The sequence below is a fragment of the Sinocyclocheilus grahami genome, unplaced genomic scaffold (assembly GCF_001515645.1).
Source record: "Sinocyclocheilus grahami isolate Dianchi unplaced genomic scaffold, SAMN03320097.WGS_v1.1 scaffold89.1, whole genome shotgun sequence".
Classification (NCBI taxonomy): domain Eukaryota; kingdom Metazoa; phylum Chordata; class Actinopteri; order Cypriniformes; family Cyprinidae; genus Sinocyclocheilus; species Sinocyclocheilus grahami.
The window spans coordinates 1,110,338-1,134,178 of record NW_015505268.1 but is presented as its reverse complement, the minus strand read 5'-3'; the positions used below and the strand labels follow the sequence as shown (position 1 = coordinate 1,134,178).

Sequence of the window (23,841 nt, the reverse complement as noted above, 5' to 3'; positions counted from 1 at the left end):
TTCACCATTGCATAAATTAAATAGCCAAAATGTGCTTTTTACTGTTTTGTCTTGCTTTTCAAATTAAGAATCAATTACAAAACAACAATTTAAAAGTATTTACTTAACACTGAACATGTTTTAACATTCTAGCAGACATTATACCAACATAGCACAATTTAACTTAAAATTAATAGGGATGCAATAGGGACCGAAATTATTCGTCCGAAAAAGCAAAAAGGCGGAATAATATGTACCGAACAATGACGTGACACGATCAAATAGAGGCATGCACTAATGCAGCAAACATGTCGGCAGTGTGAATGTATTTAAAACTATCAGAGAAAGATGCAGAAATCATTACAAACATGAAGTACCGACAGCAAGAGACTGTTTAGTGCTACATCATATATCTCCGATGAGAAGAAGAGGTGGCTGATGCTGGTGGTTAGGCTACTGTATGACGATTGAAATAGCGAAATGGCCTCAAACGATTAGTAAATAAACTGCAGCATGTTATATTTTCTAATGCACGCACAAATTGCATGTATTCTGACAGTGCTGCACGAGCTCGCGGCACCAGGGTTCAAAGTCCAAAGCGCGAGGAAAATTTACGCTGAAACTGTGTTACTTGTCAGATGCCTTTTAAAAAAAATTATTAAAACAATTTACTGAGCAACTGACAAGTAACACTGTTTCAGCGAAGATTTTCCTTGCTCCTTGGACTTTGAACCCTAGCTGTTTGAATACATGCAATTTATGCATGTATTAGAAAACATAATGTTCTGCAGTTTATTTACTAATCGTCTGAGACCATTTTATGATTTCTATCATCATACAGTAACCAGTAACAACCACCCCTTCCTCTTTCATCGGAGATATGAGATGCAGAACTAAACAGTCTCTCACTGTCGGTGCTTGTATTGATTTTTGCGTCTTTCTCTGAGACTTTTAAATGCCGACATGTTTGCTGCATTAGTGCGCGCCTCTATTTGATCACGTCACGTCATTGTTCGGTATTATTCGGTCTTTTCGTTTATTCGGTTGCCGAACATTCGTGTATCCTTACTTTTTGCTTATTCGGCCGAACACTGACATTTTTTTTTGTGCTATTTTCGGCAGAATAATTTACGTTGCCGAACATTCGTGTATCCTTACTTTTTGCTTATTCGGCCGAACACCGATATTTTCGGCAGAATAATTTACGTTGCCGAACATTCGGTGCATTAACCTCCAGATGCCAGAGATTTTCACACTGTTGTTCATCAGGCTAGGTCAAGGGTTGGGGTCAGTAAGATTTATTTATGTATTTATTTACTTATTTGTTTATTTATTTTTGGGAAGAAATTAACATGTTTATTCACCAAACAATATTTAAATAGAATACATTTACAGTGTAACAAAAGATTTCTATTCCAAATTTATGCTGTTCCTTTGAACTTTTCATCCATCAAAGAATGTATCATGTTTTCCACAAAAATATTCGGCAGCACAACTGTTTTCAATTTTGACAATAATAAGAAATGTTTCTTGATCATCAAATCAGCATATTAGATGATTTCTGAAAGATGATGTGACACTGAAGACTTGAGTAATGATGCTGAAAAATCAGCTTTTCAAACATAGAAATACATTTTAAAATATTAAAATACAAAACAGTTATTTAAATGTGTAATTATATTTCACAACATTTCTGTTTTTACTGTATTTTAATAAAATAATTGCAGTTTTAAGCATAAGAAACTTCTTTCAAAAGCATTAAAAAACCTTACTGACCCCAAACTTTTGAACAGCAGTGTATGTCTATGTAGTAAATTAAGCCTTTGTTCTTAAACAAGAAAATCCTGTTTTTCATGATATGTCCCTTTAAATTTCCAGTTTTATTTTCCCCTTCTTTACATTTTTTTAAAAGAAATTAAGCTGTTCTAGATGCCTGGATTTGTAGTTTACAATTTTTGAATGCTATTTCTTCCAATGCTTTCACATTAGACTAGCCTCAGGTCAGATCTGGGCTATGTTCTTACAGTAAACCTCTTCTTTGGCCAGGCTGTTTTGACAAGCTCTGTGCTAATGCTGAAGTGCTCTTTTCTCAAGCGCGTGCGTCCCCTGCTACTGACAGTCTGTTTTTGTGCTGAACACACAAGACAATGGGTCCCTCGTCCCCGTGTGGGCGCCGTGCCCACTTCACACCGCATGAAACGCTGAAGTAAAGCCACGGCCGCAGAGGAGGCTTGGCTCATCAACAAGCTCTCAGTTCCCCTCTGCCAAAACACAGGGCTGAACGGTCCTGTGACAAAAAATATCTGCTGTTCAGAGTCGATCTTTATCGCACAATGCCGTGTTTTAAGTCCCACAGTGGTATCAGATCAGACTTCATGAAATAAGCAACCTGCTTTGGTATTTAGTTTGTCATCAGATTTGAGTTGGATACTCTTCCTGTTTTGAAAAATGAGACTTTATTGTTGTTTTATTCACAGATTCGTCTTTTTCCTGGATCCGTGCAACATAGACATCATTCAGAGGAAAATAAAGTCCATGGCGCTCTGTGTCTCACAATGTCCCACCGAGGAACTGGCGACTTACTACGACCTCAAGAGGTTTGCCATGATGAATGGTGAGTCGGTCAGCCAGCTAGCTATTGTGGGCATGTAACGTCATCGTCACAGATATAATGGCAGGACCTTGACTGGACATCTACCCATGGAAGAAACAAAGGCGTTTATCATATATATGGTCGTGACCCCCAGTGTGTGTCTTTTCAGTGTTTCTTTACTCATGGGCTCCAACAAGAGCACCACACACACATATATACACACATATGTTCCTGTCAGGCACAGCCGGTAAGACCCGGTCAGGGTTGAACTAACTAAACAAAGATTCCACTGACCCATCTTGCTGTAGGGTCTCTGTTGTTTACAGTTTAGTCTTGCTGTCTATAGTGTTTGACACGTCCCATCTGGCACCAAGGGAGAGTATGAATGACATCATTGTTTGGCTGGAGTTTCACTTTGTTTTCTGTACACAAGGAAAGTTCATAATGGAGTTCACATTCATATTAAATGCTTAGTGAGTTGACGGTGATTTAATTTGTCTCATTTCACATCCCTGCCAAAATCGATATATACCGATATCACACGATATATACCGATATCACACGAAAAGTCACACTTTTCCCCCCAAATTCTGTTGAAAACATTGTCAATGAAATGTAAACAATTTCTGTTGTCATATTTTTGTGAATTAGCCATTGGTGTTGTTATTGTTAACTAAAAATTAAAAATTAATTATTAAAGTTAGTTTTTTTGATAATTGAAATAAAGCTGAAATAAAACAAGTATTAGATGGAAACTTATTCAGCTTATTTCAGTTAATTGCCAAGTCAGCATTTAAAATTTTTCATTTAAATAAATTAAAGATAAAGAGAAAAAAAGACAAAAATGTCAAGGAATGTAACAAAAATTATAAAACTTAAACTAGAATTAAAAGGAAATCTGAATATATACAAACAAAAGCTTATTCAAAATATTAAGTAATACTTTTATAGTGTATAAATAATGCAAAAATAACATTGCATTGACTTATACATCAGCGGTGTGTGGTGGTGTTATGAAATGAGGAGGCAAAGTCCTCAAAGATTTTAATTTTTTTCTTAAATCAAATATAAATATATGTCCCATTCACATTTTCTTGGTTAAATAAACGTTAAGTACACTATCAGAAAAAGAGAAAAAAAGTTGTATTATAGATGATTTTAGATTTAGATTTTTACATTAACAATGTAATCAATATTCTAATTATTAAAGCCATGCATGAATGTCATCAAGTTAGTGTTTTTAAGCATTTTACATTTATTCCAAAATAATAAATCAAGGCAGTAACAGTTTAAACAATATATTTTATTTGTGAAATTATGTTCAGCTATTATTTTTAATAGTTAACTTTTAACTATTTATGATTTTTTTTGGATCATCAGTCATCAAAGCTTGGTAAATATTGGTCAAAGACACAGAAATTTAGTTTAAAATCACAGCCGGACTTAACCAGTCATATCCAATCATATCGCAATGGAGGCATTGCCTGCTCTCACGTGACTTTCCCCCATTCATTCTCAATTACCCCCCAGCAAACTCACCACACACTTTAGAGGGTCTGTTAAAACTCAATGGGCTCAGGGGAGGCGAGAGAGACATGGGCTCCCACTGTAACTTTACTGGTATTGCTGTTGGACAGTGTTTCTTTAGAAAAAAATTTACACTTTTTTTTAAATGTTATATTTTGTAATATTGGTGTTGTTTTATTTTTGTACTACAAATTGTTTTCTCATCTAATATTTTGAAATGGCACTGCCTCCCGCTCCTGACATTCATATATCATATCATCATGAAGCAATGTTTATTTTTCAATAATCAAGTGAAGTTAGTACTTTAAAAAGGTACTTTAGCTCATCATATTTCTATCTTTAAACTATAAATACTGCCCTGCGACTGAGCCCTTACAGGTGTCAACCTAGTTAGAGCTGGTGGGACACTGTGATTTAAGCTAGTCTAGCCAGAGCTTGTTTCATCTTAAACTTATAGACCGTCTTGACCACCTTAGCATGACCTAACATTATAGGGGTGATGTTGATTATATTGCATCTTTTTCTTCTCTTTTAGGGTCTGAGCTTTGTTCATATGAGTTACCTGGTCATAAGTACCCAAGCCTTCCAGAGCGCTTCGAAAAGTGTCCCAAACTTCCAGTCCCAGAGAGGTATGAAACAAACCCTTGACAAACAAACTCTCCCTGTAAAGCACAGCTCTTTTCTCTCTTGATCTGTCCTCTATCCTCTGGCCTTTTCTATCTCTGCAGCAAAGCTCTTCCAGTGTTTAGCCGCTGCACGCCGGTGGATATTTCCTGCTATGCTAAGTTTGCTGAAGCAGTGGTCACGTTTGTCAGTGATAACAGCATGTTAAACAGGCTGATTGCCGGGGTGGCGGCCAGCAAAGAGATCATTGTTGGGCTGTGTCTGATGGCGTTAGGTAACCGTTTACTTTCTCTGGCTGCTGCTGAGGCTCATTTGATTCAATTTTTTGATTGTGTTTATCTGTAAAATGAGTTGAAATTAATAATTACGGTTCATAATATCCACATCAAATCAAGGCTAATTAAGTTCTACACTCTTAAGCATTAACAAACAACTATCTAAATCTAAGGTGCATCATTGTAATTATTACAGTATTATGAGATATCAGAAGAAGGCTGAAGTATTTTGTCCTCTCTTTAAGATGACATGAAACAGCATTTACAACACTTTTAAGTTTCATATTCCAATTAATTTAGATTATGCTTAACTACTAATTGTAGTTTAGTCTGGAGTCTTCCTCTAACTGCTGATCCTGTTTTGTGCATGCTGCAGTTTTGTCCATGATCCTCATGGTGATCATTCGTTACATCTCTGCTGTCCTGGTTTGGATCCTCACTGCACTGGTGGTTCTGGGTTCCCTGGGCAAGTCTGCTTTCTCTGCTCTTTTCTCACCTCCCAAGCTGAGAATGGCATCCTTTCTTTCTTCATTTGCACATCCTAATCTTGAGTGTAGAATAGCACATTCAGATTAGAACAGTTTGGCCACTTTTTTATTTTATTTTATGTTGTTTATTAATATATATTTTTAAATAATATTTTAAACATTTATTTTGCTCTATTTTATTTAGTTTGATTTCATTTTATTTTTCGATTTTGCTTTGTTCTATTTTCTTGTTTATTATTATTATTATTATTATTAGTTTATTTTCTATTTTCTATTTTATCTTCTATTTTTATTCTAAGTAATTGTATTTTGTTTCATTTAATAATGTTGTTTTATTTATTTATTTATTTTTTTAAATATTACTTAATTTATTTTGCTTTGGTCTATTTTGATTGATTTACTAGTTTTATTATTATTATTATATTTTCTATTTTATTATATTTCTATTTAATAATGTTTTTTTTTTTAATATAATTTATTTTGTAAATAGTAATTTTGCTTGAAAAACAGAATAAACCGTATAATATCACTGTTCATATAATCATATTGACTATCAGCCAGAATTATGTGTCTGTTCCAAAGGGTTGCACAGTAATGCAGTCCCACACAAAGTTGAATCATCATTAAAAGTGTGGGTTTTATTCTAAGCTTACACCTGTTTTTGCAGTGTTGAATGTGAATATGACATCTGTTCTTGGCTTTTCTCAGGAGGTACCAGCGTTCTGTGGTGGTTGTACATAGACTATAGAATGACAATGAATGAGACCATGACTAAAGATCTGAGGGAAACAGAAGAACCCAACAGTGGCATGAAGACCACCAAAGACCACGCTCAAGGACTGCTCATCTACGCCGTTTCAGCGACCGTGTTCACTGTAAGCCCTCAGAGAAATGGAAAGTGAAATATGAAACAGATCCCGGCTGGTGTTTTTGCTGTGTCATGCTGCCAATTTCCACCTTTCTGCTCCTGCAGGGAATTTTGTTGCTTCTGATGTTGTTTATGAGGAAGAGGGTGGCTCTGACCATCGCCCTGTTCCACGTGGCGGGAAAAGTGTTTATCCACCTGCCGCTGTTGGCTTTGCAGCCCTTCTGCACGTTCCTCGCTCTTTCCCTGTTTTGGGTCTACTGGATCATGGTCCTCCTCTTCCTCGGCACCACCGGTGAGATGAAGGTTCCTGTGGGTTTAAAAAAAAAAGAAAAATAGTGAAATATGAAACAGATCCCGGCTGGTGTTTTTGCTGTGTCATGCTGCCAATTTCCACCTTTCTGCTCCTGCAGGGAATTTTGTTGCTTCTGATGTTGTTTATGAGGAAGAGGGTGGCTCTGACCATCGCCCTGTTCCACGTGGCGGGAAAAGTGTTTATCCACCTGCCGCTGTTGGCTTTGCAGCCCTTCTGCACGTTCCTCGCTCTTTCTCTGTTTTGGGTCTACTGGATCATGGTCCTCCTCTTCCTCGGCACCACCGGTGAGATGAAGGTTCCTGTGGGTTTAAAAAAAAAAGAAAAAGAAGCTTCTTTAATCAGTTAGGCTATATCCCCCTGTTTTTCCAAACTGTGTTTGTTACAGAATTGTTTATCAAAGTCTGCTTTCAATCTATGGAGAAAAAACAGCATTCATTTTGTTTAACTTCTTCATTTTGTTTTTATTGAAGAAAGAAAGTCATGACTTAATGATGGGTAAATGATATCAGACTTCTCATTATTTTTGCTTGAAATATCCCTTAAACAGCTAACTTGAAATCTAATTGCACATTCTATAATGGGTCTGCTTTTTGAGTGCAAACTATACACAATAGTGCAATAGTCGGATGCATGGAACAGTTTGGTCATTTTAAGAATTTGTTTATTCTATTTTATTTTGTTCCGTTTTCTTTTATTTAATTTTTTTTTTATATACAAACCATTCCTCGGCACCACCGGTGAGATGAAGGTTCCTGTGGGTTTAAAAAAAAAAGAAAAATAAGCTTCTTTAATCAGTTAGGCTATATCCCCCTGTTTTTCCAAACTGTGTTTGTTACAGAATTGTTTATCAAAGTCTGCTTTCAATCTATGGAGAAAAAACAGCATTCATTTTGTTTAACTTCTTCATTTTGTTTTTATTGAAGAAAGAAAGTCATGACTTAATGATGGGTAAATGATATCAGACTTCTCATTATTTTTGCTTGAAATATCCCTTAAACAGCTAACTTGAAATCTAATTGCACATTCTATAATGGGTCTGCTTTTTGAGTGCAAACTATACACAATAGTGCAATAGTCGGATGCATGGAACAGTTTGGTCATTTTAAGAATTTGTTTATTTTATTTTGTTCCGTTTTCTTTTATTTAAATTTTTTTTTCTGCCCATCTTGACTTCTGAGAGACACTGCTACTCTGAGAGGCTCTTTTTATACCCAATTATGTTGCCAATTGACCTAATAAGTTGCAAATTGGTCCTCCAGCTGTTCCTTATATGTACATTTAATTTTTCCGGCCTCTTATTGCTACCTGTCCCAACTTTTTTGGAATGTGTAGCTCTCATGAAATCCAAAATGAGCCAATATTTGGCATGACATTTCAAAATGTCTCACTTTCAACATTTGATATGTTATCTATATTCTATTGTGAATAAAATAGAAGTTTATGAGATTTGTAAATTATTCCATTCCTTTTTTATTCCTTTATTTGTACAGTGTCCCAACTTTTTTGGAATTGGGTTTGTATTTTATTTATGTAATTTTTATTTTGTTCTGATTTATGTTGTTCTTTTTGTTTTCTTTTTTTAATTTTTTTTTTTATTATTTTGTCAATGCATTCTTTGCCAGGTTTTAAACGTATTCAAATGTTATCAATCCTAATACTGTACATCATAATGTTTTGATGTCTGATTTCACTTCAGGAAACATATTCAAGATAATAAGTTTGTTATTTCTGTTTAAAAGCAGTCTGTTATCACTCATCATGTAATTATATTTGGTTGTCCCTTAAATAACTTAAGAATGCGTACTTTGTAGTACAGATATGCAAAAGGAAATATGAAAAATTTGAGGAATTACTTTGCTTTGCATTTTTCTCAGACGTAATGTGTACAAGCCTCAAAATAGTCTTCTGTTCAAGTCATTTAGTACAGATAACGAAGGACATTTACGTACTGCAGCACAAATTAAGTGACTTTGCATGGCCATCTCGTTCTCATTTTAAATGTGTAATCTCAGGCTGCAGCTTGTACACTCGTGCCCACAGGGAACCCGGAGAAGACCGAGGATACTGGCCTGGTTGAGTTCAGGCTCACAGGAGCGCTGCAGTACATGACCTGGTACCACGCAGTGGGACTGATCTGGATCAGTGAGTTCATCCTGGCTTGTCAGCAGATGACCGTAGCCGGTGCTGTGGTAACCTACTATTTCACAAGGTCTGTATTTTTAGTGAAAATGCCCTCAAATACCACTTTTCTTGCTAAAGGTGATGTGGTTAATATATTTTGAAAATATTTCCTTTGATCAGATTTTAAGTCCCTTGTTGGTTGATTTTCATGAAGTTGTGGCACTTTCAACATTTCTGTCTGCTTGAGTTTGCTTAAAGAAATAATTCACCCAAAATTAAAATTAGCTAAAAATATACTCACCCTTAGGCCATCCAAGATGTGGTTAAGTTTGTTTCTTAATTAGAACAGATTTGGAGAAATTTAGCATTACATCGCTTGATCATCAGTGGATCCTCTGCAGTGAATGGGTGCTGTCAGATTGAGAGTCCAAACAGCTGATAAAAACATCACAATAATCCACAACTTCAGTTTATCAATTATTGTCTTGTCTATGTTTGTGATAAATCCATCATTAAGACATCTTAACTTTAAACCGCTGCTTCAGGCTAAAATATGTGTCAATGGATTATGGACCTTTCGCTTCACAAGACTGGAGTCATCTGGATTATTGTGATGTTTTTATCAGCTGTTTGGACTCTCATTCTGACGGCACCCATTCACTGCAGAGGATCCATTGGTGAACAAATGATGTAATGCTAAATTTATCCAAAATTGCTCAGATGAAGAAACAAACTCAACTACATCTTGGATGGCCGGAGGGTGACTACATTTTTAGCAATTTTTTATTTTTGGCTGAGCTATAAGCCTATAATTGTACTTGTCTTCAACTAATCCTGTATTCATGAAGTTGTTCTTGAAATAGCTCACAGTTGCAACCTTGAAAGGAGACTGCATTTTTTTGCAGTAATTTATTTCATATCCATGCAGGGACAAAACCAAACTCCCGGTGACGCCCATCCTGTCATCAGTGCTGCGGCTGGTGCGGTATCACCTGGGCACTGTGGCCAAGGGCTCCTTCATCATCACCCTCGTCAAGATCCCGCGCCTCATTCTCATGTACATCCACAACCAACTCAAAGGAAAGGTAGGGAGGCAACTCGCTTTACGTGTCCTTGGGTTGTTGGATCTAAATTGCAAATCTCTCTCGTTGCAAAAATCTTAACTGATGTCATGCATATTTATGCTTATGGCATACAGTTTTCATTAGGACAAGAAAGTTCCTGTGTAGAGTGTTTGGGACAATTGCATACACAATTAACTAATATTAGGACGTTTTTTAGGAGTGTTATGCTAGTATTATATGCTAAATATGGGTTTTGAAACATTTTCATGGATGAGAATTTTCAATATTCTTAATTATTTTATTTTTGTTTCCTGTTTTTACGGTTAGTAATTTCATTGTGTTTTTTGTCATTTTTATCAGTTTTTTTAATGTCTTTATTGATTTTTATTTATTAGTTTTAGTTATTTTAATACTTCATGTTAAAATAAAATAGGTTTTTCTATTTTCTTTTTCTGTTTTGTTTTATTTTAGTTGATGTTTATTTTATTTCAAGAAATAAAAATCTTTTGTGTTTACTAATAAATAATGCACAATACAATCACTAAAGTAAATAGGCTCAATTTTGACTTGCATTTTTTAAGAATAATGCAATGGTTCAAAGCTAAGTGTAAAAATATATTGAATTGGCTTTTGCTTTTTGAATCAGTATATCAGTGAATCAGTATAGATCATTACTTTACTTGTCTGAAAATGTTCTTCTACATACTTATTTTGGTATTATCTTGGTGTGTTGGGTGGGTATCTTTTGAAGTTAATGCCGAAAGCTATTTATTACTGTCCTCTTGGGTTGCACTTAGGTGACGTATCATTTACTTGATATATGGCTAGGGATCTTGGGAATATAATGAACTCTAATAGATAACAGTGCCAGCTTTATAGAGGCAGATTTGGAGCACTAAGCAAGAGGCTGACAAATGTGCATCAGACATGCACTGTGGAAAACTTTTGTGCTCGTTCTGATTCTGTTCCAGGAAAACGCTTGTGCACGCTGCATGCTGAAGGCCTGTATCTGCTGTCTTTGGTGTCTGGAGAAGTGCCTCAATTATTTGAATCAGGTAGGTTAGTCGATGGATAACTCATACTGTGCAAATTGAAGTAGAAATTGTAGCTCTTTTTGTTTGATGTATTAATTCTTGCGATCTGTTTCTAGAATGCATATGCGGCGACGGCCATAAACAGCACCAGTTTCTGCACCTCGGCCCGCGATGCCTTCGTGATCCTGGTGGAAAACGCTCTTAGGGTGGCAACCATCAACACCGTTGGAGATTTTGTTCTCTTTCTGGGCAAGGTGAAGGACAGATGAGTTTTGATAGTGGTTGTTAAAAAAAAAAGATAAAGGCATCCAGCTAAACTGTTATTTGAATAGTGCAGTTTTATTTTGCATGTTGACATGCACTATTGTTCAAATGTACTGTTTTGGGGTCAGAAAGATTTTATTTTTATATTTTTGCTATAGCAAGGCTGCATTTATTTGATTTAAAATACAGTAAAAACGGTAATACTGTGAAATATTATTGCAATTTAAAATAACTGTTTTCTATTTTAATATATTTTAAAATGTAATTTATTTCTGTAATGCAAAGCTGAATTTTCAGCATCATTACGCCAGTCTTCAGTGTCACATGATCCTTCAGAAATCATTCTAATATGCGTATTTGCTGCTCAAGAAACGTTTCTTATTATTATCAATGTTGAAACACTAATTTTATTGTGGAAACCATGATAGGTTTTTTCAAGCTTATTGATCGATGAATAGGAAGTTCAAAAGAACTTTATTTTCTCTTATCCAAACATTTTGTATAGTATTGTATCATAGTTTCCACATAAATATGAAGCAGCAAAAACTCTTTTCAATATTAATAATAAGAACATTTTCTTGAGTACCAAATCAACATATTAGAAAGATTTCTGAAGGATCATGTGACACTGAAGACTGGAGTAATGATTTTATAGTATTACTGTTTCAAATGTATTTTTAAACAAATAAATGCAGCCTTGGTGTGCATAAGAGACTTCTTAAAACTCCAAAAAAGTCTTAAATGGCTTTAAAATATCATTATTGTGAATTTCTGAATAAAAGTATTAATTTATAAAAAAAAAAATCTTACCCCCAAATTGTTTTTTTTTTTATTATTATTTTCCTATATTTTTATTTTTTATTATTAATTGCCAATAGACTTAATTTTTTTACCATCCAGCAAAACCATTACTTACTGCTTTCTATTCAGTGCAAGTTTGGAATTATTCTTGAACTCCTTTTTTTTTATTCAGTTTTTATTTCAAGATTTTTTTATGAAGTCCAGATTTAGTTTTAGATTTTCTATTGAAGATAGTTTAAAAATCTATTTTTATATTTTGCAACATTTTATCCTGTTTCTCACCACAATTACTAAGTTTAATTTGTCAATTTTTGTGTCCTTTAAGCTAACAGACATGCACTAAAAGCCTCAAGAATAAACAATAAGTTTAGACCAGCATATGGTAGTTTAACCTGGTTTATGCTGGTTGTGTTGGTGTGCCTTGACTAGTATACCCATGTTAACACAATTTAAACAGTTAAGCTACTTCACCATCTTATTTATGGAGCTGGATTACCAAGGAAGCCTTGATGGATGAACTAGTTAAGAAGCCTAAACAACACATCAGCATCCCATGCTGGAGACCAGCTATGCTCGACTTTTCTGCATGCTTTTTCGTATGTTTTATACCCAATAATTGAGCTTTTGCATATTTATCCCCGTGCAGATCCTGATCGTGTCGTGCACGGCGTTCACTGGCGTGTTAGCGCTGAACTATCAGAGAGATTACACCGAGTGGGTCCTGCCGCTCATCATCGTGTGTCTGTTCGCGTTCCTGGTGGCACACTGCTTCCTGTCCATCTTTGAGATCGTGGTGGACGTGCTCTTCCTCTGCTTTGCCATCGACACCAAATACAACAACGGCACACCTGGGAGGGAGTTCTACATGGACAAGGCCCTGATGGTGAGTCACTGCTGAAGAGAAGGTTGCAGCCTATCTGTGCAATTCTCTCCTTCTGTCTGCTGTTGGATCAGAACACCATAAATAGTCTCAGTGTTGAGAGCGCACTTGCCATCTGAGTCACGTTTCTGTTTTGTGTTGTAGCTTCGTTTGTCTTTTGAATGCAGGCTCTCTGCTGGCCTGGATGCGTTAATATTTTAAGATTCAGATGGTGTCCCAGATATTCTCTTTGGACAACTTTCAACTTTTGTTTTGAAAAGCTCGTTGATTTTTCAAGGGGAAAAAACTCACAAGGCTGGATTCTTGTGTGCTTTCTGCTTTTCACATAGTCAGCCAAGTCGTGCAGCCAACAGCTTTAAGACATCAAAGGGGAGAAGGTTTGAGCCTTGAGGTGCTGCACAGAATCACGGCCCTCAGAAATGCAAAGTCGCTAGCAGTAAAGGTTGTAGCACAGCAACAGACTTTGGAACATGTCAGCTTGTTCTTTCTTAGAGCTGCTTTGGGTAAAAATATCTGTTCAGTCTGCAGTTACTGGCTCCATTTCAGCACGTTTTCGGTGGGAAAGCTGTTTTCCAGCTGCACGCTGAGGAACTGTAGCCTACTCTGCTTGAAGATGGTCTCCTGGTGTAAGGAATGTGGAATAGAATTTGCAATTGTTATGAAAGCGATCTTCTATCAGTTGTGGAAGTGATCTGCTAATGATGACATTTATTTAGCAAAATCATAATTCTGTAAGGGAAAAAGTGGAAATGATGATTTGGTTAACAGGAAAAACTACAATAAAAACTTGTAATAAATTGCAATTATAATAAAACAAAGATATTGGTGTGTGTTTTACAAGAAAATACTATTTCTACTTCGAAAATTTATTACACATTTAATTCAATGTGCTACTTGCCATTTCTTTATAATTAATTTGTAATTTTTTTTTAGCAATTTCTGATTTCGACACCAATATTTTGTTTCCAGTGTAAATGCTTTCAAAGAATTCTTTTAAAAAATAAATAAAAAACGGCTAAAAAAAACAACATTTCAGAGATTTTCCAAATAAAATATCTTACTGTAAGCATTTCTTGCAAGGCAATTTGCATCAAACAAGACATTTAACTCCATTTTTTCTTAAATTAAGCTTTAAATATATTTAGACAAATTTTAAGACCAATGCATTTGCTTTTGCACTTTAATAATATTTTAATATAATATTTTTTTATATTCCCCCAAATTGTCATCAGATAATGAATCCAGATGTTTTACATTTTGGATGTTTTTAATGAAAGAATAATTCCAATTATTTTCAAAAATACTATTTCTACTTCGAAAATTTATTACACATTTAATTCAATGTGCTACTTGCCATTTCTTTATAATTAATTTGTAATTTTTTTTTAGCAATTTCTGATTTCGACACCAATATTTTGTTTCCAGTGTAAATGCTTTCAAAGAATTCTTTTAAAAAATAAATAAAAAACGGCTAAAAAAAACAACATTTCAGAGATTTTCCAAATAAAATATCTTACTGTAAGCATTTCTTGCAAGGCAATTTGCATCAAACAAGACATTTAACTCCATTTTTTCTTAAATTAAGCTTTAAATATATTTAGACAAATTTTAAGACCAATGCATTTGCTTTTGCACTTTAATAATATTTTAATATTTTTTTATATTCCCCCAAATTGTCATCAGATAATGAATCCAGATGTTTTACATTTTGGATGTTTTTAATTAAAGAATAATTCCAATTATTTTCAATGGATATTTATGTATTTAATTTACACGTACCTATATGTGAATTTATACACATTGATAGTATGTTCTGTCTTTAATTGTCTTTAATTTATAGTGATTAAAAACAGTTACAGTAAGAAATTGCAATAACAAATTACCCATAATATATACTGTGTGTGTGTGGGTGTGTATATATGTATATATATACACACACACACACACACACACACACATTAATCTACAGTATTTGTTCTGCCAGTATGAGATTTTTTTTTTCATGTTACAGTAATGAGAATTTGGAAATAAAATGTGCTTAATTATCATTTAAAGGTCTTAATGCTTCTTACATAAGCTAATAATCTTTTATTACTTGTATTATTTTGGGGTGAGATATGATTTGCACGTTCACCCAAACATACTGTGGCAGAGATAGTGGGTTTCCGACTGAGAAATCAAACCTAGTGTGACGACAGCCTCTAGGAAGCTGCTGTACTGGACTATAGTTTGATTTATTACTTTCCTCTCCTGCAGGAGTTTGTGGAGAACAGCAGAAAGTCAATGACGGTGGAGGAGCGGGGGCGCAGCAAGCGCGCCCGTCCCAAGGAAGAGGTAGAGTTGACGGAGGTTAAGGCCATGGTGAGTGGTGACGTGGGCGTGGCAGAGGCGGAGTGGCAGGACTTGCAAGAGTTCCACCTGTACTACCTGCTGCTGTGTGTGCTGATGGACTGGGCCCTATCGGAGCACACACTGGTGCTCTGCCTCACACAAGACATGATCATCTTCCTCTCTGTCTGCCTGCCCACCTCCACCCTCTTTTTCCTGGTCACATTACTCCAGAACACGCCGGTGGCTGCTGCTGCTGCTGCATGCTGACTAACGCTTCCTCACCTCCTTCATCAATCTATCATTTCATCTATCCTTTCTATGCATCGCACTAACAGAGCATGAACTTCTATTTTTCTATCTGTGGATTATTATTATTATTATTATTATTTGTTTTATCTTTTTTCATTCCTTTCTTGCCTCTTCTTTTTTATTGACTGTCTTGAACTCATATGGCAGCTATAAACTGTACTTGTATATCCGTTGCCTTAAAATCACCATGTTGCTATTTGGAGGAAAGATAATTGAAACTGCTAAGCTGGAAAAACAAGAGGAGTAGAGAAAAGGAAAGATATTATCTCTCACGCTGATGGTCATATTTTCCACAACTACCAATTAGCAAATTGCTGAACAATGGAAACTTGTGCAGTTTCACTATCAAAATTATAAGTGGGTCAGGAAGAACACAGTTTGTTTGGTAGCATAAGATTAGGACTGACTGTATATGGGTTGTTGACATGAAATGTTAATCATTTCTGTGTGACGTTCCTCAAATTGACTAGTCAGTGTATTGTAGGATGACTAGTCAGTTTGAAAGAAAACCATCTGACCCTGATCACTCACTAATTGACAATTCATGCTTTATTTAAAGGGTTAGTTCACCGTTTCGTAGTGATGTCCTTTTTATAAGACTAAAAAAACCCAGTTGCCATCTAGTGAAACACAGTATTAATAATGTCTAGAATCACTGTTTTTATTATGTCAATTTTTCATAACAAACCTTTTTTTAATGGGTTTTCTTTGCGTTTATGAGAACCCCACATACTGCAGTGCAGCACTTGTTCTTTTTGTCTCATTTAATTCAAATAAGGAAGCATCTACGCTTTTTTTTCTTAATTAGCAAAAAAGAAAAAAAAAATGCTTGGTTGTGTTATTTTACTAAAATAACGTTACCATGCCTGAAAATGAGGCATGAAATTACACTTGTGTCTAAAAAGGTTGGTTGGTTTCCCTCCAGTGGTGGTAATTTTAGTTTGTTTCTGAGTTGCGATAAAACTGTAAAAGTCCAATTTTCCTGCTGTGACTGTTAGTGCTGATAGAAACTGGGTCTGGTTACCTTAAACTGTGAGGAAGACATTAATTGTTTCTGACTACAGTCCACAGTTGCTGTATACGCCGTATGAGTGACATTACAACAAAAAGCACATGCAAACAACAACAGTTCAGTTACACTACTAGACGATTGGAATGGTTTCGATTTTTTGATTTTCTCTTTTGCTCACCAAGGCTGCATTTATTTGATCAAAAATATAGTAAAAACGGTTATATTGAAATTTATTACAGTTTATTAGAAATAGACATTTTTATTTTAAATATATTTTCAAATATAATTTATCCTTATGATGGATTTTCAGCATTATTGCTCCAGTCTTCAGTGTCCCACGATCTGTTAGAAATCATTCTAATATGCCGATTTGATGTTCAGGAAACATTGCTTATTATTATCAATGTTGAAAACAGTTGTGCTGCTTAAGTTTTATTGTGTAAACTATGATTACATTTGACCAAGTTTCTTGATTGATGAATAGGAAGTTCAAAAGAACAGCATTTATTCCATTTTTATCTAATCATTTTTTCTAATTCAAACCTTTTGTATAGTATTGAATCATGGTTTCCACAAAAATATGAAGCATCAAAACATGTATTCAACATTAATAATAATAATAAGTTTCTTGAGCAGCAAATCAGCATATCACAGAGATGAATTAATGATAGCTGTAAAACATTTATCGTTATAATCATCTTCTAGCGCATTCAATATAGAGATGTTTCATAAATGTTTAAAGAAAATCTTCTCTGTCAACAAAATTGTCTTTTAAATGCTTGACGCTGCAGTTCCTGGTTAAGCAACCCATAGTTTTATCAGGTAACATTAACTTGATGACTGAACAAGTAGGTTGTGTTTTAAAGATGAATGGTGGAACTTGCCTTTTAGGGTGAATCTCACAAAAACGTCACCCCAAAATCAAAAGAAAAAAAATGTTTTGCATAAAGAAAATTAGAACCATTAAAGTTATTTGTAATTGTGACATTATTTTCATGAAAATCTGAAGGGAAATGTGCTTAATTTTCACTACTGTTATTATTTTAAATATTTTTTTTGCCTATTACTATATTATTATAAAATAATTTGTGTAATTGAACAAAATTGATGTAATTTAGTTTAACAGCATAAAAATACAATTTAAAACACACACATGCACACACACACACACACACATATATATATATATATATATTTCAGTACATATACACTACAATGCAGTAATGATGATTGTGCTTTTTTTTTTACAATAATGTCAACAATGCAAAAAGAAATCAAAAAATATTTTGTTTATGCAAAAAAAAGGTTTTGTGAGATACATCTTTTGATGCTGAACTAAGGTCAGCTAAGATCAGTTTTTTGGACTCAGAGGGTTTGAACTTAGGGATTTGGACCGGAAAACTGACCTTACAATGGGCATTTACTGCCTGAGAAGGTTTTTTTTTACGGACTCCTGTGTCATATTCACTGGAACAGGATCTTTTTGGCCTCAGACATCATCTTTGGCTCACAACTCCACTTTATATTGCCAAATGTGCACAGAAGGAAATGTAAGAAGTGCACAGACTCTCTCGTATGCTACCTGGTAGAAAACCGGTTGGCTTTTGTTTTTGTTCACAGCCTTTTTCTTCTTTCTCTAAATCACTGAAAGCATCTCAGTAACAGCCGTGACTTCTCTAGTCCTGTCAGTGTGTATTAGAAAGAGACAGATGAGCTATGCTTAGAGGCAAGCTAGTAAACCCATAACCACTGTATACACACACACACACACACACACACACACACACACGACCTGCATGCTCCTGACCTGGGACTTTTCTAACTCTTTAAAACAATGAGCCATTTTTGTAGGAACGTGAACTGTTTGGCATTAGAATACATGTGACTTAACACTGATAGAACAATAGCTTTATTATGCGACAAGCCACTGTTTTTTTTTCGAGATGAGATTGTGAGTCTATTTCTCCTCTTCATTTTGGGAAACTGTGCTTCTGTTCACGTGTCACACGGGGGAATAGGCCGATTCTGTTATCGGATACAGTCATGGATAGGCAATACATCAGTTTACTCCTCTGGTGTGATATTAGCTATTAGCTCTTACCTGCAGTAAAGTTGTTTGTAACATTGAACTAAGTTTTTGTTGGTTTGTTTGATTTTTATATTTATGATTTCATATGTATCCTGTTTTTTAAAGTAATAAAATGGGGGAAAAAATGACAATGTTTCTTCAGATGTGTCGGATGTTCGAACAGACTTCACCCTGGAAAGCTGAAGTGAAAGTTTATTTTTTTAAGTTTTTTATTATTATGTGCATTTTTTGGCTTTATATCATATCAGTCTGTGAACTGTGCATGATGCTGATAATATAGGCATGCATGTGATATATATATACAGTAGAAGTGCAGTAGAAAATCTTTCAAAACTAAAAGAAAACAATAAAAGTCTCCAATTTAAAAACAAATATTTGCTGAAGAAATTACATGTACACATTCAAAAGCTTGTGGTTGGTAAGTTTTCTAAAAAGTTGTTGAAAAAAAGTCTTCATCAATGCTGCAATTGTTTGATAACAAATACAGTAAAACAGCAATATTGTGAAATAATATTACAATGTAAAATACCTGTTTTCCGTTTGAATATATTTTAATTGCTGTGATGGCAAAGCTGAATTATTTAGCATCATTCTAATATACTGATTTGCTGCTAAAAATATTTGTTATTATCAGTGTTATAAACCGTTTATTCAGCTTAATATTTTAGTGGAAAATTTGACAAGCCTTTACTATCACTTTTGATCAATTTAATGTGGCCTTGCAGAATTGAAGTATTAATTAATTTATAATTATAGATATTACTGACCCCAAACTTTTGAACAGTAGTGTAGTTGCTTATGCATATCAGTCCAAATAAATAGGGCCTCAACATGCCCAATACTAAGATCAGTGCTGCTTTCTTGCTGATAAAATGACCATTTTGGTCAAACCATTTATGCAGTGTCTTTGCTATCATTTCCTCACCTTCATATCATTCTGATAAAAGCACTAAAAAGTTGCTGATACACATTTGTTTTTTTTTGCAAATGATATTTGTGTTTGGTCTTTTCCTCGTCATATATCCACTCATTATATAGCTTTGGAAGACTTGCAATATGGTTAAATAGATTAATTTATTGTGCCATCTCCATTCACTTTCATTAAATGGAAAAGAACTTATACTTGTGGGTTTGGAACAACATGAGGGTGAATAAATGTTGAGGAGTTCGTTTTCTTTAGTGTTTCTCACTCAGCATTCAAGGCTTCAGCACATGCATCAAGAGCTTATGTTTGATGTCTTATACCTCCTCTTCATCCTCACTAGCCAGGGTGTCCAACTCTTTGTCTTTGCACTGGACTTGTTCAGCTTTGTATGCTTTCCGTAAGTTCTCCAGCTCTTTAATCTCAGCATGGAGGCGTTCCAGATGTGCAGCACGACGGTTCTGTAGCAGCTTCATGGGCAGTGGGTTCATATCGTTGAAGGCAATGCTTGTCAGCTTCCTGGGGACGAGAAAGAGGAGGTATATTGAGATTGAAACTCCAGCGATGAATTAGCTGCTCTGTTTATTTCCTGCAGAAACCTGTGGTTTGGAAAAACTCTCCCCAAGCCAGCTTTTCTTCATTGTTTTTTTTGAAACGATGCCATGCACTGGAAACAGGAATGAGCAGGTGTGTGCGCACAGTATCAGGGGCATACATTTGAAAATAGCCACACCACAGAGGCATCTGACCCATATTCTGTTTCTAACAGATGCAGGCTGCTTTGTTTTGACTATGGCTCAATGAATTATTTATGGTGATGTCTGACTATTGCAAAAATAACTACACTGTCACTGTCTACAACACCAGGAGCTCCAGAGAGAAACAGAGATCTGTTGAATTAGTAGCACGTTTATGAAGTAATATATTTACTGTATATATATATATATATATGTAATATACTTACTGTATGCATATAGTATAAATTTTGATTGACTAATATATACTATTTAAATTACAATTGTAAAAAAAGATTTTGATTATGCATCATTGTTTTATATTTTTAACTAATCATAAACAATACATTATAATACCTGCTTATATCTTTAAAGAGTGAAGTCTTTTAAAAAAAGTGTTGTGGTAAAATTCATTATACTCCTTTAAAGTTGTAACCATGGATAATACATTATATCCTATAGCATAAGGCATGAATACATTTACTGTATAATGCTTAAATACTTTTAGAATGCATCAAATGCAGAATAATATTACTATTCCATACTGTAGAAGAGCATGTTAGTTCATTATATATACAGTATTCTGTATGTATATTTTATGTTACTCTTGCTCTTTTGTTTCTCTCTCTGTACTTTCTCTCTTGGATTTTCTCTCTTCCATTTGCTATCCTTCATCTTACCTTCCATCTGCAATGGTGTAGGGGAAGATGCGGAGATACTGGTACATCTCAACACTGTCATCGATCTTTAAGATGATTTCCTCTTTGTATTTGAAAAGAGCCAATGCATAGCGAAATATCACCTGTGAAACATGAACGAGGGATTTGGGTCAATGTCGTGTCCTCTATTTGGCCTGTAGGCTTGTAATTTTTAAAAATGATGGGAAATGTAGGTCTTTTACACAACTGGATTAGGGTCAAAATGAGGGTAATCATATTACAAACAAAACTATTATTATTAGAGACCCAGGTATTGATCTATACAGCATCTCCCCAGAATGCTTTACAGTACCTTGATGCCCTCATACAGGAAGGCGTCCCATACTTTAAACAGTATGCGTGTAGGCAGACTCTCAACGAACAACACCAGAAACCATTCAACAGTGATGAGTGATACGTCTACTTTTAGCGCTTCCAGATGAGCCGTGAGTCGAGGCAGCTTCTCAGACATGAGGTCCTTTAGCACACGCTGGTCAGCCTGGAGAGATTGGAAGAAGAAAGATTGAAAAATATTTCACTACTTGCTTCCAAACATTTAAAAACGGTAGTGTATAATAGTCTGAGACCATACTGAAAATCTGGGATTGAAAACTAAATCTGAACCATTTAAATAAGCAGCAAGTTTTAGGATTAATGCAGAGTTCCCACCTGACAGCCCACCAGGTCTTTAGTGTAGTAATGGGGAGGCATGATGTAGTCCACAATCACTACCAAGCACCAGAAGGCATCTTCCTCATCCTGTAGTACCAGCAGAGCAATGGCTGCCAGTCTGCACACAGTGGCATCGATGGTGTTATTTACCTTTCTTTTTGCATATAGATATTGTGGCCCTTACAGTGAACCTACATCTAACTCAGAATGTTGTTGATCAACAAATGACCAGCAGATGTCAGTACAATACATGTTATGGTATTAAATCGTTTGTATGCAGTTTTTAGCATGGTAGATGAGGCAACTATTACTTTGCATGCCATTTCTGTGTCACTTACCACATAGCTTTGGTAAGCATTGTGAAAATAAGCATTTTGAAGTCGTATTTTGTGTTGGCTAGTGTATTTTATATATTAACATTGAGATTTATGTTCAATATTTAGACTTAAATTAAATGATACATTTAATATATTTATATTAAAGGGGTCCTATTATGGTCTTTCACAAAGTCTTGATTTTGTTTTGGGGGTGTACTAGAACAGGCTCTCATACTAGGTTGTTCGAAAAACACATTATTTTTCACATATTTTACATTATTACAACACCTCTCTCCCCAGTCTGGCATCAACGGCTCGAATAGTTCCTGTATCAAATGAAGGCCCGCACAACATGTGCTGTGATTGGTTAGCTGTGCCAGTGTGTGCTGTGATTGGCAGCACTCGGCGCCTGGTCGGGAATTGTCATGCCTCTTACCATAGCCGCTGAATATTGCATCAATATCAAATCAATTTGAGCACGATTTAAACCCGGATGATTGTAACCACTAGAGACCCAGGTATTGATCTATACAGCATCTCCCCAGAATGCTTTACAGTACCTTGATGCCCTCATACAGGAAGGCGTCCCATACTTTAAACAGTATGCGTGTAGGCAGACTCTCAACGAACAACACCAGAAACCATTCAACAGTGATGAGTGATACGTCTACTTTTAGCGCTTCCAGATGAGCCGTGAGTCGAGGCAGCTTCTCAGACATGAGGTCCTTTAGCACACGCTGGTCAGCCTGGAGAGATTGGAAGAAGAAAGATTGAAAAATATTTCACTACTTGCTTCCAAACATTTAAAAACGGTAGTGTATAATAGTCTGAGACCATACTGAAAATCTGGGATTGAAAACTAAATCTGAACCATTTAAATAAGCAGCAAGTTTTAGGATTAATGCAGAGTTCCCACCTGACAGCCCACCAGGTCTTTAGTGTAGTAATGGGGAGGCATGATGTAGTCCACAATCACTACCAAGCACCAGAAGGCATCTTCCTCATCCTGTAGTACCAGCAGAGCAATGGCTGCCAGTCTGCACACAGTGGCATCGATGGTGTTATTTACCTTTCTTTTTGCATATAGATATTGTGGCCCTTACAGTGAACCTACATCTAACTCAGAATGTTGTTGATCAACAAATGACCAGCAGATGTCAGTACAATACATGTTATGGTATTAAATCGTTTGTATGCAGTTTTTAGCATGGTAGATGAGGCAACTATTACTTTGCATGCCATTTCTGTGTCACTTACCACATAGCTTTGGTAAGCATTGTGAAAATAAGCATTTTGAAGTCATATTTTGTGTTGGCTAGTGTATTTTATATATTAACATTGAGATTTATGTTCAATATTTAGACTTAGATTAAATGATACATTTAATATATTTATATTAAAGGGGTCCTATTATGGTCTTTCACAAAGTCTTGATTTTGTTTTGGGGGTGTACTAGAACAGGCTCTCATACTAGGTTGTTCGAAAAACACATTATTTTTCACATATTTTACATTATTACAACACCTCTCTCCCCAGTCTGGCATCAACGGCTCGAATAGTTCCTGTATCAAATGAAGGCCCGCACAACATGTGCTGTGATTGGTTAGCTGTGCCAGTGTGTGCTGTGATTGGCAGCACTCGGCGCCTGGTCGGGAATTGTCATGCCTCTTACCATAGCCGCTGAATATTGCATCAATATCAAATCAATTTGAGCGTGATTTAAACCCGGATGATTGTAACCACTCTAAGTTTGTCTGCCTTGGGAAAGCTAGCGTGTCTCTGACATAGTGATAACACTCGTTGCCTTCTCTAGTGCAGCTCAACCAGGTCTCGTCTCATTGGTCAATATTTGTGATATCACAAATCCCGGAAAATATGCGTTGTAGTCCAAACGAGTCGTTCGTTGTAGTTTTTGAAAAGTGATTT

General features: G+C 35.4%; 2 protein-coding genes across 3 annotated transcripts in view; one reads left to right on the top strand and one right to left on the bottom strand.

Annotated features, from left to right (window-relative positions):
• Positions 1–16,037, top strand: part of LOC107587071 (choline transporter-like protein 1) — a 27,907-nt gene extending 11,870 nt beyond the window's left edge. For both annotated transcript variants that reach the window (XM_016274685.1, XM_016274687.1), the window contains exons 4-15: positions 2,457–2,593; positions 4,635–4,728; positions 4,828–4,997; positions 5,375–5,464; positions 6,195–6,361; positions 6,460–6,646; positions 8,708–8,876; positions 9,717–9,873; positions 10,824–10,907; positions 11,003–11,140; positions 12,598–12,834; positions 15,088–16,037. In XM_016274685.1, the coding sequence (XP_016130171.1) occupies positions 2,457–2,593; positions 4,635–4,728; positions 4,828–4,997; positions 5,375–5,464; positions 6,195–6,361; positions 6,460–6,646; positions 8,708–8,876; positions 9,717–9,873; positions 10,824–10,907; positions 11,003–11,140; positions 12,598–12,834; positions 15,088–15,429 (1,972 nt within the window). In that variant the 3' untranslated portion in view covers positions 15,430–16,037. The remainder of the gene's footprint in view (positions 1–2,456; positions 2,594–4,634; positions 4,729–4,827; positions 4,998–5,374; positions 5,465–6,194; positions 6,362–6,459; positions 6,647–8,707; positions 8,877–9,716; positions 9,874–10,823; positions 10,908–11,002; positions 11,141–12,597; positions 12,835–15,087) is intronic.
• Positions 16,038–19,546: 3,509 nt separating this feature from the next.
• Positions 19,547–23,841, bottom strand: part of LOC107587107 (TBC1 domain family member 2A-like) — a 19,147-nt gene continuing 14,852 nt past the window's right edge. Inside the window, exons 12-15 of the mRNA XM_016274751.1 lie at positions 22,832–22,952; positions 22,476–22,661; positions 20,909–21,030; positions 19,547–20,013 (exon numbers count right to left, since the gene is read on the bottom strand). Of these exons, the coding sequence (XP_016130237.1) occupies positions 19,812–20,013; positions 20,909–21,030; positions 22,476–22,661; positions 22,832–22,952 (631 nt within the window). The 3' untranslated portion in view covers positions 19,547–19,811. The remainder of the gene's footprint in view (positions 20,014–20,908; positions 21,031–22,475; positions 22,662–22,831; positions 22,953–23,841) is intronic.